General features: G+C 33.3%; 1 protein-coding gene across 3 annotated transcripts in view; it reads left to right on the top strand.

Annotated features, from left to right (window-relative positions):
• The window catches only part of hpo (serine/threonine-protein kinase hippo), a 97309-nt gene that overhangs the window by 6265 nt on the left and 74201 nt on the right, over window positions 1–16843 (top strand). For all 3 annotated transcript variants that reach the window (XM_035362386.2, XM_035362388.2, XM_035362387.2), the window contains exons 2-6: window positions 14748–14828; window positions 14928–15108; window positions 15486–15548; window positions 15682–15846; window positions 16197–16364. In XM_035362386.2, coding sequence (XP_035218277.1) covers window positions 14748–14828; window positions 14928–15108; window positions 15486–15548; window positions 15682–15846; window positions 16197–16364 — 658 coding nt within the window. The remainder of the gene's footprint in view (window positions 1–14747; window positions 14829–14927; window positions 15109–15485; window positions 15549–15681; window positions 15847–16196; window positions 16365–16843) is intronic.

The following is a 16843-nucleotide window of genomic DNA, read 5'->3' as shown; positions in this document are numbered from 1 at the left end:
AGAAAATAAGAGTAGACAATCTCCTATAACAAAAGAATATATTAAGTACTAAATTACAATTTAAATTACATTGCAGAGATCAACGCAGAGCTCGGAACACAGTTCATGCTACCGTCGCGTACAGTTGTCTGACGAGAAGTCTGAGTGAGTAATGACGTCGCTTTGCTGCTCCGATTAAGAACTGGATTTTACACGTGGCACCATCTCATGAATAGAAGTTGAAGTATCTGTCGGAATGCCACAGTATTCCCCCCCCCAAGTACCATCGGTACGTTATAAGTACTTCGGGTTAAATTTAACCTTTCTTCCAGATCTGGTAGTTTTAGGTTGCTCTTTAACGGGATGTAAGCTTTCTTCCGGGAGTGATGTTGATGAGGAAGTTGTTGGATCTTGCATTAGAAATGCTGGTTTGAGACGATCGATTCCAATCACTGATTGTTTGCCATTGCAGATGATGGTGAAATGTTTCGGTGTTCGTTTGACAACTTTGAATGGACCATCATATGAAGGTGTTAAAGTTGGCTTAATTGCATCGTTGCACACGAATACGTGCGAAGATGTCTCAAACGCAGGATGTACAAAATAGCTTGGCTGGTTATGCGAAGATGCTGGAGTTGGCGAGATATTGCTCATGGTCTCACGTAAACGTTGAAGGAATGTTGGAGGGTCAATAACTGGAGTAGATTCTGGGTGAAAGAATTCACCTGGCAGACGGAGGGTTGCACCATATAACATTTCGGCACAAGTGCTACCAACGTCTTCTTTGAATGCTGTGCGAAGACCAAGCAAGACTAGGGGTAAGGCTTCTGTCCAGTGTGTGCTACTGTGGCACTTCAGACCTTGTTTGAGAGATCGGTGAAAGCATTCCACCATCCCATTTCCAGATGGATGGTATGGTGTTGTGCGAATATGGCGAATGCCAAGAAGAGAGGTGAGGGATGCGAACAAGTGACATTGAAATTGTCGGCCTTGGTCAGTAGTGATGGTGGTAGGCATGCCAAATCTTGAAAGCCACTGGGAGATGAATGCTCGAGCTACAGTTTCAGCGGATATATTTTCAATAGGAATGGCTTCAGGCCATCTTGTGTACCGATCAATACAAGTGAGGAGATAAGTGTAACCATTTGAAGGAGGCAATGGGCCAACCAAGTCTAAGTGCACATGATCAAAGCGTCTTGCTGGAAGGTTAAATTGTTGAATGGGGCTGTGAGTGTGACGGGATACTTTACACCATTGACATCTAATACATGAACGAGTCCATTCTGTGATGTCTTGATTCATTGCTGGCCAGACAAATCTGTCTGCGATCAGCTTTTTGGTGGCACGGATTCCAGGATGTGCCAAATTGTGCAAGGCATTAAACACTTCATGTCTAAAATTGACAGGAATATAGGGATGTATTCTATTGTTCTCTATGTCACAGTAAATTTTAAGCGTTGGATCAACGTGCAGCGGTTGTAACTGAAGGGAGGTTTGTGGATTTGAGATTAGGTTCTTGAGTTCCTCATCATGCAATTGAGCTTTTGCAATTTCAGAGAAATCTGGGGTAGTGAGGTTGATATTGTTTACCCGAGACAAGGCATCAGCGACACAATTATCAGTACCAGAGACATATCTGATATCTGTACTAAACTGGGCGATGAAATCCAGATGTCGAAGCTGACGAGGAGAACATGAGTCAGAGTTTTTCCTAAAAGCGAAGGTTAATGGTCGATGATCGGTGAAAATGATGAAGTCGTGTCCTTCCAAGTTGTGCCGGAAGTATTTAACAGCACAGTACACAGCAAGTAGCTCCCTGTCATATGTGCTGTATTTCCTTTCTGCAGTAGTAAGTTTTCTGGAGAAGAATGCCATTGGGGAAAGTCCTTTAGTGGTATGGGCTTGAAGCACTGCTCCTATGGCCGTGTCAGATGCATCTACCATTATAGAGAGCTGATCACTAGGTGAGTGATAAGAAAGTGTGGCTGCATTTGCCAGATCGTGTTTGCATTGCACGAATGCTGCAGATGCGGATTCAGTCCAAGGGACAGCTCGTTGATCGTCTTTTTTTTGCTATTCTTCAGAAACTCATGTAGGCAGGCTTGTGTTTTTGCGGCATTTGGCAGAAAGCGTCGGTAGAAATTTAACATTGCTAGAAAACGCTTCAGTTCAGAGATGGTTTTGGGCTGAGGTAGGTAGTTAATTGCTTTGACTCTTTCCGGTAAAGGTTTAACTCCATTCTGGGTGATAAGACATCCAAGAAAGGAAACTGAGGGTTGACCAAGTACATATTTGGATGGATTTAGTTTTAATCCATGATCTTTAAGGCGAGTGAAAATCTGACCTAGATGTTGAAAATGTTCTTCCGCATCTGTAGATGCAACCAGGATATCATCAAAATATGGGATGCAGAAATCGAGGCCAGACAGTACTTGGTGTATGAAACGCTGAAATGTTTGGCCAGCATTGCGAAGGCCAAATGGCATATATAAGTACTCAAAGAGACCAAATGGTGTAGTCACTGCGGTCTTGGCACATCTTCAGCATGCACTGGGATCTGATGATATGCTCTGGCAAGATCAAGGGTAGAAAATATGTTTGTTCCATGAAAAAGATGGGTACAGTCTTGGATACGTGGGACTGGATATCTGTGAGGGACTGTGACAGCATTAAGTCGACGATAATCTCCACAAGGCCGCCAGTCACCATTAGACTTTTTAACCATGTGAAGTGGACTGGCCCAATGACTTTTAGATGGGCGAATGGTTCCCTGTGCTAGCATGAATTCAAATTCTTTGCGAGCAGCTTTTAGCATCTCTGGAGAAAAATCTCTGGCTTGGAAAATACAGGTGGGCCATGTGTTTCAATGTGATGATACACTTCTGGCTGATGAGTATGCTGACCTGATTTGGATGGGTTTAAAATGTCAGGGAATTCTGCTAATAACCGATGAAACCGTGTGCTGCCCGATACAACACTTATGTTGGTAGGTACGTTCGATATGTGAGAAGCTTGGCCCTGTGATGTCAGCTGGGTTGTAGCATCAATTAAGCAATTATTCTTGACATCCACTAGAAGGTGGAAATGTGTCAAGAAGTCGACAGCAATAATTGCTTGAGTTACATCCGCAATAATAAAAGGCCAGTTGAAAGTCCGGCGCAAGTTTAAATCAAGTGTCAATAGTTTGGTGCCGTAGGTTGCAATTTGGGTACCATTGGCTGCATACAGTACAAGTTTATTAAGTTGGTGAGCATTTGTTTTAGTTCTCGGGAGCACTGATATGTCAGCTCCAGTATCTACTAGAAAACATAACTGAGTTGAACGATCAGCCAGTACTATTCTGTCGATGTGGCGGACATTCTGTTGGCCAGCAGAAGACCGCCCATTTAGTTTCCCGCTTGTTCAAAAGTGCATGGAGGGGCACACCTGCGAGCTTGCGCGCCAAAATTCATATGATAAAAACAAATGCCACTTGTGAGTTCTTTGTACTGCATTCGAGTATTGTGACGAGATCGACTCCTGCTTCGGGCACGAAATTTATTACGTGGGCCCTGATTTGATCGATTGTATCTCCGTGAAGCATGAAGACTTGTAGAGAGTTCAGATACTTTTTTGGTCAATTCAGCCACTTGTTGTTCGAGGGATGAACTGGAAGGTGCAGCATTAGCAGCACTGACATAAGCTGGAGTAACAAGTTCATTAATATTGTCAGCCATTGCTGCTAAACAGGTTAGATCTTCATTGGAAGCAGCAAGAATTATTTGTATGTTATTAGGGAGACACGAAAGCCATAGTGACTTCAACAAGTCGTCACTAAAAAGGCTTCCTGCCAGATCACGCATTCGTGACAGCAAGTGTGAAGGTCGCTGATCTCCAAGTTCAAGTCCTTGTAGTAAAGTACGTATTTTTGAAGATTCACTTTCTGAATAGATTTCAATGAGCCGCTGTTTCAGTTTGGAGTATTTATCACAATCACATCCGGGTCACCACTTTTGGTGGTCGTGTGTGCTTAATGCATGATATAATTAAAGAAAATAAGAGTAGACAATCTCCTATAACAAAAGAATATATTAAGTACTAAATTACAATTTAAATTACATTGCAGAGATCAACGCAGAGCTCGGAACACAGTTCATGCTACCGTCGCGTACAGTTGTCTGACGAGAAGTCTGAGTGAGTAATGACGTCGCTTTGCTGCTCCGATTAAGAACTGGATTTTACACGTGGCGCCATCTCATGAATAGAAGTTGAAGTATCTGTCGGAACGCCACATATATACCAAATTCAATTAACATGGAGGAGCTAAAATTTTGAGAGCTTATTTTTTAAAAACCTACTCATGTGATTTTTACAAAACCTGGCACTTAGGCATAATTTGAGTCGTAGAAAGGAAATATGGACAGAAATTGATATGTTATTTCAGAAAAAGTCCAATTTTATGTCAAAATACCTGTGTTAGAACAATGCTATATATAAATCTAATATATATCCTAAGTCATGCTTTCGAGACATGAAACACTCAAGTGGAATTTCATCAATTGGCCCAGTAGAACAGGAGATATAGAACTGTCCTTTCCTTTTATCCCTTGTGAGTGTACTGCAAAAGATATTCAGTAAATTTTAAGTATGGTGTGATACTTGTGGGATGGTGAAGCACTATAAATAAAGTGATTGCATGATTCTTTTGAAGTAGAATATGAAAAAATGTATTTCACATTTAGAATGCGAGCCTAGTAAAATTTGAGTTTTCAGGTCATTTATTTTATTGGTATCTTTAAATTTAAATTTGTGCTGTTTATGGACAGATAAGAGTAAAATGCCACACTTCAGCCTATTCATTAGAAGGCCTTCTAATGGAGGCCATTCACCCTCCATTAGAAGGAGTAAATTCAATTCCCCATTTCTTTGAAATTTTATCAGCTTTCAGCAACTCTCTCTTAATCTCCTAACATGTGTTGTGTTAACACGTTTAAATTCATGTTATCACATGTGTTATAACTGTGAGCACAGTTTTCTCTAAATGCAATATATTTCTTAAAAAGCTACCAAAAGGTATAGTTTAGCTAAATTCAGGTGATTTTTGCCATGCTGTCACCCACTTGGGTTTGAAGGTCGACATGACTGTAAAGGACATGGATGGATGGACAGCTATGGACAAAGGTCCGCTATAAATCCCCCCCTCAACGATTGAATTCTCATGCGTGTGGGTTATCCATCCCTGTTGTTTTGAGGAGTTTAGTATTTCAATGAAATGAGTTTTTGGCTATCTCTAGAGTTTAGGAATTACTATGTATGAGATTTACATGTTTTCAGGAAAGCAGAGGGTTATAGCATTTTTTAAAGAGCAATGCAGTTTTTAGAATTTTGATTTGAATTGCATTTTGGTTTTATGAAACTTATATATTTTGATTTTATACCAAGGCCCCAGAGGCTATTTTATCTTACTTTAGTCTCTATTGACTTAGAGCTCGAATTTTAAGTTAATCTACTTTACAAAGATGAAGAATTTATGTAATTTAATTCAACTGCAGTCATTATCTTCTAAATTTCAGATCTTAAGAAAGTTTTTAAAATATTTACTCTGTCACCAGTTTTTCAGCTGTTTGAGAGGAATTTCTAATTATTCTTGCAAATAGTTCTTGCAAACAAAAAACAGCATAATAAATATATACAGTCAAAAGTCGTTAATCCGGACTCATCGGTACTTCGGCGATTCCGGATTATCGATTTTTCCGGATTATAGATCATCAGTTTAAATCTCGTAAGATGGCATGCAAAAATTCTAAAATTAAAAATATGAAACCGTAATTTATGAAATAAAGACCAATTATGATCTAAAGGGTATCAAAATTTACAAAAACAAAAAAAAAAAAAAAAAAAGCTTAATATTTATTTGTTTACTTTATTAAACATTTCTTTCAATGTAAGTTGTTTAAGTTGCTTCGTTTTATGTGATAATACTTTCTCTTTAATTCTATAAACAGACATAATTTCTTGTTCAGTTACAAAGTTCCGCTGTTCAAGTCCCGTTAATTGCTGTGCCGAGAATACCGACTAACTTGTCAATCGAAATTTTTTCGTTTTCACTAACCTCTCTGTCACATTCTTCATGTTTTTATCCATTTTTTGCAGTAAATCCACTTTTTGTTTGTTGGACATCGAAACATACTTTCGTTTTGTAGATCCTTTGGAAGTTCCAGCATTGGAAATTCTATTTGACATAATCGAAAGTTCAAGTTTACTTTTATAAAATTGCTCTTACAGTCTGCAAAAAATGATAAGCGGGATCCAATTCGAAGATTAAGGAACAACGTAATCATTAACATTAACTGAAATAGATAATTAGATAATTTTAGCTTATATCGTCCGTTATAGATTAAACGCGCAGGTGAAAACGTATTCTGCACTTGCTCACACGCATATGCACAGTAGTCAAGGTCTTACGCGCACGCGTAAAACGCCTGTGCGCATGCGCAGAAAGTTTTTAGCTTTGAGGTCCGGATTATGGGTGTCCGAATTAACGACTTTTGACTGTATTTAACATACCATGAACAGTTGTGGAGTATAAGAACTTTTTTATAAATTTTAATTTTGAGAAACTCTTCTCTCCGTTTTCCACATTTATTAGCAAAGAAAGCAAGATTTGGTGCAAAATCTAATGTTGGAATTAATTTTAAAACTTTAGTTTGGTTTATCTTTTTACCTTTTTACAATGCTTTCCTTTTTACCTGATAAAGCTGAAACTGGCACTATTTTATCTGCTAGATTAAGCATGCTTGTGTCACCTGATTCTTCAGTAAACTTTATTTCCAGTTTTTTTAAAGTATTTAATTTATACATTTTTAGGGGTGTCTTTTAAATCATATATGTTGTACAAAAACTGAAAATAATTGCTGTGGGTACTCATTTTAAATTTAATATGCATTCCAATGCTTGATCTGTTGTAAAAAATAAAACTATCTTGCATTTGAATTTAGGATCATCCACCAGATAATATCATGCTTCATAATCAGAATTAATATTTCTTCATCAAACTCTGTAATCTGGCTGTGTCAGTTCAAATTTAGCCGAGATATGAATCTCATCCGCCAGTTCTCTTATGTCACGTAGTATTTCATTAAATGCTGCATCCGATCGAATATCCTTAAAAAAAAAAAAAAAAAAATCTTTACAGTTTTTAAAAAATTCTCTAGCAGATGGTTGCTTACTTATTGGATCTACGATTTTGTACCAAATAGTAATGGAGCACAGGCACTAACTTAGGCGTTTACGCGTGCACGTAAGACCTTTACGACTGCGCATATGCGTGTGCGCACAAGTGCAGAATACGTTTTCGCCTGCACGTTTAATGTGTAACGGACCGTATAAGCTAAAATTATCTATTTCAGTTAATGTTGATGATTGCGTTGTACCTTAATCTTCGAATTGGATGCGGCTTATTATTTTTTGCAGACTGTAAGAGCAATGTTATAAAAGTAAACTTGAACATTCGATTATGTCAAATAGAATTTCTGATGCTGGAGCTCCCAAAGGATCTACAAAACGAAAGTATGTTTCGATTTCCATCAAACAAAAAGTGAAATTGCTGCAAAAAATGGATAAAGACATGAAGAAGGTGACAAAGAGGTTAGTGAAAACGAAAAAATTTCGATTGACAAGTTAGTCGGTATTCTCGACACAGCAATTACGGGACTTGAACAGCGGAACTTTGTAACTGAACAAGAAATGATGTCTGTTTATAGAATTAAAGAGAAAGTATTATCACATAAAACGAAGCAACTTAAACAACTTACATTCAAAGAAATGTTTAATAAAGTAAACAAATAAATATTAAGCTTTTTTATTGGTAAATTTTGATACCCTTGAGATCATAATTGTTCTTTATTTCATACGTTACGGTTTCATATTTTTAATTTTAGAATTTCTGCATGCCATGTTATGAGATTTAAACGGATGATCTATAATCCGGAAAAATCGATAATCCGGAATCGCCGAAGTCCCAACATGTCCGGATTAACGACTTTTGACTGTACTCTTATAAACTTTTTGATATCTTGACTCCAAAGGCCATTTTTAATATTTTTTGGAAAGAAATTTATTTTGACCATTAATTTAAACCATTGGACCATTGTAGTCTATGTTGTTTTTAATCTTTTTCCCAAGCATAAACTGACAGCCAACAAAAATGATCTAAAAATGAATTAATAAAATTTTTTTCTATAGCATGCAGACTTTTTCAAACTGTGTATGAATATAAAATATTTATTTTACTCATCTCCATAATTTCACAACACTGCTTATTCTCAGTATCATTAGTTGCATAAAAAAACTCAATTTTGTATGCACTTATCCTTAATGTAGTAATAGCATAAACTAAAACAATAGAATTGCTGTTTTTTCATTTATAAGAGGGCAATGAAAATCCTATTCAAACAAGCATATCTATGTTCCATTGGTTGTCCATATAATTGTTACTACATATCACTATCCAGTGCATTCTTTCTTTTTAAAAAAAAAGGACCAGTATGTTACAAATTTTACTTGCACTGGTTGGCATTTCAATTAAATAATAGTAATATGCATATATGAAATAACTATATGATAGGCGTTCAAGCTATAAAGAAATATATTTTGTAAAATAATTTTATAAAAAAATTTTTTCTAATAAAAGAATTTTACAAATTTGAGCCAAAATACTTCGCTCAAAATTTTCCACCCTGGACAGGGGTCTGGTTTGTCTGGCCATAGGGCCATTTCTGCAGTAAATGTTACAGTCAGTCAAACTCTAGGATTTTTATTTTAGTTACATAATCTGAGCTGTATCTCTAGGAGCTCTAATCATACTATTATACTTTCGAACCTTCATATTGTTATTCATTTGTTGTTTATTGTTTTGTATAGTACAATAAACAACATTATTTTTTGAGGAATCTCCATTTTTATACTAATAAACATAATTTTGGGTATTAGTTTTTCTCTAACTAGTAATGTACAAATAAAATTAAAAGTTTTTTTTTTTTTTTTTTTTTTTTTGTCATTTTTTATGATACAGTCCCTACTGTGTTCAGTGCAGTGTGTCCACAGTTCAGTAAGTTTTAAAAAGACTGACAATCACCTCTTTTATTTATTTGTCTGTATTTTACTTAATGGCAGTGAATTCCTGTTTGTGCTGTCCATTTGTAATTAACCTGCTGAAACAATACACAATTTGGATAACTTGCTTGGTCTTCCTTTCCATGCGGGGTTTCCAAAAGGTGGCTGTTTTGGCTTCATCTGTGTGATGAGCTTATGTGTATTGATGCCATAATGAAAGAATATTCAAATTCCACCAGTCTGTATTGATTTTTATTGCTGTAATAATGTTGCGTTTTAATGTTCCTTCGTATATTGCAGGAATATGCCAAAAGGCTTGATATCTGCATTTGCATAACATTTGAAAGTTTGCAGGAAGTTTGTTGAAATGATTATTAATAAACAGTTAACTTAAGTTAGCACTGGAAATTTCATTACAGTTTTCAAGTACACTTTTAGATAATGAAAAATATTGTCCCAGCTATTCAGCTGAGCTGAAATGAGGAAAGGAAGAAAATTGAGGATATTGGGGGAAGACTGACTGAGTTAGCCCGAGGGACTCTGGAAGTGATTAGTGAGGCAACAAAGTTGCAGAAACTACCGAAAATAAATCTTATTATAAAGCATTACAATTCATACCATATTTTCCAAATATTAAAATTGTAGCAATCATGTCAATTTTAAGGACTTTAATGAAAAAGTAAAAATTAATAATTCTGTCCAAGCTCATAAAAAAAATTCTGGGAAATGTAATAGTTTGCTGATCTAAATCTGTAATGGTATTTAGAAAAGTTTATTATATTGGGACTGTTGTAAAGTGGTAGCTCAATTTTGAAAATTCATTTCAATACAAATTTAAGTTATGTTTAAAGAAATGGTATGTATTTATGGCTGTTTATGATATGATAAATAGGAATAGAGAAATTAATTGAAATTCTGCATTTGTTAAATATTCACTAAATAATTATAAAATAATATCCAAAACTGTGCAAAATGAAAAATGACTTTATTTAATTTCTTTAAATATTTATTGTAAAACTTTTAATTATCTAGTGGTTCTTTCTTTCATCTTAAATGGAGTTCCTGAAAAATTTCTGTTGTCCAGAAGGCCTATTAAAATTTTAGACGCAGTTTTTAAAAAAAATACAAGAAATTCTCATTTTTGGCACATTTCTGTAAAACATTTAAAAATAAATTCTGCTTTTTGAGCATTTTTACTTTTATATGTTTTGTTTAATATAGCCTATTCCTAAACATCTTTATTTTTTTTTTAATATAACACCAATCTCTACTAGAGTAATAACTCTTTGTAGCAATATTTGATGTTAGTAAAATTCTAATAGATTTCTTTATTTTTTAAAACATACTGTAAGTTTAAAAAACTAAATATATAAAATAAAAATTTAAATTAAAAAAAAAATATGAGTTTTTTTTTTTTTTTTTTTTTTTTAGAAACCCTAGAGCTTTCCTTGTTCTTAGTATTGAACATAAAGCAAACTGCCTAACATTTGAAAAGTAGGAAAATTCTTGTCACTTACAACCTTTGCTTATCAGTGAATTTAACTTTGTACTCATTATTTTCATAATGATGCTATAAGTTTAACTTTTTAAAATGCAGTAAATAAATCTCAAAGTTGACAATTTAATGAAGTGAATAGTTATAAACAATTGAACTGAAATGATTTTCTTAATAAAGGGTTATGACAGTTAATAAACTGTAATAAAATGTTTTTGAACATGCAAGTAATTTAATTCATGAAATTTTTTTTGTCAGCACATTCTAAGAAGCAAATATCTCTCAAGTCATATCTGATATGTACTTAATAAGTTTTAATTTAATTGTATGTAGCTACAGTAGAACCTTTAATTATTTCATTCAGCTAAGGTCTTTATCTACCAAGCCAGTAGTCAGTCTGAAGAAACAGTAAAAACATGTTTTCCCATGTTTGTTCCATATAACAAAATTTAGTAGCATTTTAAAATTTTATCAGTGGTTTGATTTTTATGCCTTTCTTCCTAGTTAATGGGACATTTAATGGCCTTCCTTTTGTGCATTATGTTACAAAAATGTGTCTGACGTGTGATAAAGATGAAAGCAATGCTGGTAATTCATAGATCTTTTACAAAGGATAAAACGTTGATGTTTTGGAGTGGATAAATATAAAAAACAGCAAACTAAATTTTCAGTTTACAGTGACAAAGAAATCATTTGTAGTGAAGTTCTGGAGAATGTTGAAAATTGCAATGAACTGAGGATGAAAAAGAAACGGAAAAATGTTAAAATTTGCCATTTTGGCTTTGGTTTTATTTTGCGTATGGTGAAGCAGGTATGGGGTCTTTTCCTAAGGAGAGTGATTCTTTCATGAAAGACTTTAAGGGGGCACTTAGCTTGTATAGATGTCACATATAGGTAGGAAAAACCATATAGCTAGTTTGTTAGCTGAGATTTGAAACTTGACAAACTACTAATATTCAGAGGTTTTTACTGCTCGGTCACTACTAGGTGTTGAAGTCTGCAGCATAGTTGTTTAACCTTTTGGCTGTTGTATATCTACCTTCAGGCTCCAAAGCTCTTCTAAGTTCCAGTCATATGTCTGCTGTCAGCCACTGCGGTAAAGAACCATACTAATCTTATACAGGGTGGTTGCCCCACCCTATATTAAATCAACAAGCTTCATAGTCTTGCATGTTATGTATTATTTTTTGTCAATGAAAATTAATTCTAACCAGCATGGATACCTATGTATAAAGTTAATACGATTGCAAAGGAGGACATCCTGATGCTTCTTTGTATCTTACATTGATCAAAATGTAGCTTGCCAGTGCAGTGATGGATCGAGTTATAGGACTATCAAAAAAAATTATGAGGCCTTTTTTATAAATAAATAAATATCTAATTAAAAGTGTATAAAAATTTGATAAAACTGCAAAATTTGCTTACATTTTGATGGAAATTGTTTATTCTAGTTTTTTTTCATAAATATTTTTGTAATGAAATAAAATCTGATATGGAGAATTTAGTAAACCAAAGAAGTTTGTTAAAATGTTAATGCTAGTACTTTTGCAGTTATTTTTCGAATTCCAAATAAACAATTTTAGAAAAACTTGTTGAAAGAAAAATTACCATGATTTAACATTTAGTCTCTGATAAATGAGTTTTCGATTATGCAATATGATTATGGTCCCATTTGCCTTGGGTAGTGGAGGTACTATATAATTTGATTCATTTTATTCATTGTGAACTAGATAGAACACTCATGTTAAAGGACTGATTGCTTGTGTTTAATAAGTAAACAGATAAAGAAATTTAACATAAAAATTAGCTCAAATAAAAGCAAAAATTTATTGACTGCAAAACTGCAGTCAATAAATTTAGTTGAAGTTAAATCCAACTTTATCAACCCCCTCCCCCCCAAAAAAAATTCATAATATAACACATTTTTTAGATTATATATATATATATATTTAACTGTTTTTCTGCAGTGATAGTTTTGTGTAATGCATGTGTATTTAGTGACATTAAAAGAGTATCTTTGCATTTATTTAATTTAAAATGGTAGGTTAATTTTTATATTTTTCCTTGTTTTCTGTATTTTATACCGATGAAAGCTTAAGGATTTTTACTATGCAATGTAATTTCATCATATGTTTAACCCTTTGAAGGGCACTGGTATATAATATATAATAGATGTTTGTCAATTTTTTAACCTCTTAAAAATGCTAATTTTTCTACACCAAAAGCTGTAATCACAAGTTCGCACTGTTTTCTTTTAATTCTAAATGGCGGCACTACCCTATAAATGCTCAATATTTTGCAGTTGTGAAATTAATATACCTCTTTGAAAGGTATCATGTTTGAATATTCATAAATTCCATTGGAGTATAGGAAAAAATTCACAATCTTCAAATATATGATGCACACGTGCTGAACCTTTTATTTTTACTGCATTTCATTCAAAACTGATAATTAAAAGATGATTATGTATATATTTTTAATACCGGTACATAATATGTACTGGCGCCTTTACTGAGGATACCTCGCCAATAGATGGCAGCACCAGGCTTCTCCTTCTCTACTCAGTGAGATGACAGAATTTCTTTACATTATAATAGTTTATGATGTAATAATTTATTTATGATTAATTTGCAAGTTCTTTAGGATGCAGTATTATTTTCATGAGGGTATGGGAAGTTTACTGAACCTGTCCTAGAACTGAATACAAGTATATTAGTTTCTGTTTATTCCTTGTTTACACCACTCAAGTTTCTCATTTGTCTCTATTTAGCTAAAATTTTAATTTTTGCACGAGAAAGACTCGTCTGGCTTCAAAAAACGTTACACTACTGTAGGGGTTAAATGTAGCATTGTTAGCCCCAAACACACCTGTTATTTCGTGTTTTCCAAAATCCTAGAATGCTGTGGAAATGGAAAGAGTGACGGATAATAAATTTGTCACACAGGGGTCATGCCATCTTTACAAAGGGACTGTGATAATATCACACAGAGGGAAAGCTCTAAATGTACGGGAAATTGAAATTCACTTTAGGTTCATTTCTTAGTGCAATGGAAAAACTGCTGATTTGAAAGCATGCTTTTATTCTTCAAGTCTTTGTTAATTTCAGATGGAATACAAGAAACATTTTCCCTCTGGGTTAGGGTACAAGTACATGGTTTAGTCTTCACAGCTATTGAAAGGAGGGAAATATTTCTAAAGCCAGTTTTAGATGCAAAACATTTATTTATCTTTGGAAATGGAAAAAATGGGGCAAATATTTGAGTTTTAAAATTTTGATAGAAATAACAGCTTTGAAGTGTATCAAATAATAAAATTTTCTAACAGCTTTTCTTCTTGAACAAAACGATATATTGCAAACTATATTTACAAAAAATTAAAAAGGGCCCCTTACTGGGCCTGATAATCGAAAGTGTATGTGTGTGTGTGTGTGGGGGGGTGATTCTTGCTATCATAGCATGAAGCATACTCTTTCTACATAGTACCTAAAGCATAAAATATAATAACTTTAAAAATATAACATAATTTTAATTTTTTTTTTTAATTTTTCGCCTGAGTAACATCTTGTAACATTATACTAGCTCAATTACAGCATGATACGATTTCCGCATGCAGTAATACATTCATATTTGCTAAAATTTTTCATAAAATAATTATATTGAATTTAATTCACTTTTAAAATCTCTTTACCCATATTTTACAGAAGTATATTCATCTGGGTGGTATCATCAAAGTGCGAAAAACATAAATTTTATTTTCTAATTTTAAATTTCTAGCAAAATTTTAAAAGTTTTTTGCCTTCAGACTTACTTAACTGTACTCAAGCACCCATCTGTATAGATGCACATCAAAAGTTCACAGAAATAGATGAAGAAACAAAAATTAACAATTGCGGATAACTACCTGGGAAAAAAATGTCATAGAGGGGCACCGGTATAAAATGTATACCAGCCCTTCAAAATTCAGGATTTCACTCTAAATTTTTTTTAAGTCTCAATTTTGTGTCCTAAGGGTCTATAAGTTACAGTTCATTCAAAATTGTACCACAATTTAAATTATTTTATATACCACCCCTCAAAGGGTTAAAAGAAAGATTAGAATTTAACTGTAGTTAGTATGTTGTTTTGGATTATTGACATCATATTTATTTCTCTGATTATAACATAACTTTTAATTTGATAGTGAGTTAAAGAAATTAAGTGAAGAAAGTTTGACGCGGCAGCCTGAAGAAGTATTTGATATCATATGCAAATTAGGTGAAGGGTAAGAAAGCTTTAATACTGTTTTTTATTATTACCATATATGTATTTTAAACATCATATTAAAGAACAAGTAATTTTTGTATTTCTTTTTTCATTATAGGAGCTATGGCAGTGTATACAAAGCTCTTCACAAGGAGTCTGGTCAAGTCTTGGCTATCAAACAAGTACCTGTTGATACGGATCTTCAGGAAATCATCAAAGAAATTTCAATTATGCAACAGTGTGACAGTCCATATGTGGTCAAATATTATGGAAGTTACTTTAAAGGCACAGATTTATGGGTTAGTATAATTTATTCTATCCAGGGTTTAATTTTTTTAATTAACAGTGCCATAGTCCTAGTGAAGACTAATATGGAAAGCTTATTAAAATAATAAATTAACGAGATAGATAAAAAGTTATAGAATAAATAGGAAATACTTAAGAATGATTTAAAATATCAAGATATTTAAAAATGAATTAAAATACAGTTTCATTTAAAAATACCAGTGCATTGCTATGGTAGCTTGTTGCTGAATTAAACCCTGATTCTGTTCACAGATAAATATGACGGAAATATTACGTCATTGAAATATTTAACATTTTCATAACTATATATGTGTTTTTATAATAAATAGCCTTGTTTGTAGCTGTATTTAATGCATAAAAAACCTTTTAGATTGTTATGGAATATTGCGGTGGTGGATCTGTTTCGGATATAATGCGCCTAAGGAAGAAAACAGTATGTAAAGCTACAACATTGTTTTTTTCTTGTCTTTATTTTTAATATGTAAAACCTGATTGATGTTAAATGCAGACTGCTGCTTTTATCATATTTCTTCTAAACCTTTTATAAATATTTGTCTCATTTATAGCTCATGGAAGAAGAAATTGCAACTATTCTATGTGATACTCTTAAAGGACTTGAATATTTGCATTATAGAAGAAAAATACACAGGGATATTAAAGCTGGCAATATTTTGCTAAATACGGAAGGTCATGCGAAATTAGCTGACTTTGGAGTTGCGGGACAGCTGACTGTTAGTATTTTGAAATTTGTTTTAACCTAGAGCTTTTTATTTGCCTTTGTTAGCTTTTTATTTCATGTGAAAGAAAGCTACATATGTTTTATAAATGAAGTAATTTAAATCACTTAACTGAAATATTTATTGAATTTTGTAAAGTGAAACTTGTTATTAAGAGGCATTGCTAATATATCTAAATACTGATATATTAATGTTTTCTCATTTACCACAGTTGAAATTACTAAATTGATTTACCACAGTTAAAATTACTAATGGTAATGTGAAAAAAAGATCTAGTTTTTATTACTATTATTATTTTTTTATTTTGAAGAAATTTCTCTAATGTTTGTGTAATTACCTTTTAGGATACAATGGCTAAGCGAAATACTGTGATTGGTACTCCTTTTTGGATGGCACCAGAAGTCATTCAAGAAATAGGTTATGATTGTGTTGCAGATATATGGAGTCTTGGAATAACAGCACTGGAAATGGCAGAAGGAAAGCCCCCATATGGAGATATACATCCTATGAGGGTATGTGTTCAGTGTTTTCCTTTAATCACTTTTATATGATACTAAATAAATGTAAATATAAACCCAACCTTCAAAATAGTAGCTGGCAAAATGTATATGATGGAAAAAATTTTTTAAATAGAGTCAGAATTTTGCTTAGAACTAGTGAAATACTGTACCAACAGAAGTGTAAAGTATTGATATTGTATTTCACTAGGACTTGTAAGCAGTTGTACTATTATATGATCTTCTACATCAAGTCTTGTTAATGCTCTTTTTTAGTGCTTTGCTTAAATCCTGTTCTCGTTAATTCTCTTGAAAAAAAAAGAGAAAAAAAGGGTCAGAGATGATTAATCAACTTGTTATTATTTATATGTTGACTATAATAGATATCATTATTTGAGTTTAATGTCATTTGTTTAAGAGGACCGGCATCCTGAGTAACATCGTAAAGAAATGTCTTTTAGACACCCAGATGTCTGCGAAATTCTACGTTTTTG

This window comes from Stegodyphus dumicola, chromosome X2 (assembly GCF_044657685.1).
Source record: "Stegodyphus dumicola isolate Sdum_Otavi_A_Nest chromosome X2, ASM4465768v1".
NCBI classification, from domain to species: Eukaryota; Metazoa; Arthropoda; class Arachnida; order Araneae; family Eresidae; genus Stegodyphus; species Stegodyphus dumicola.
Note: the sequence above shows the minus strand (reverse complement) of the source record. Positions and strands in the feature narration are given on the sequence as shown.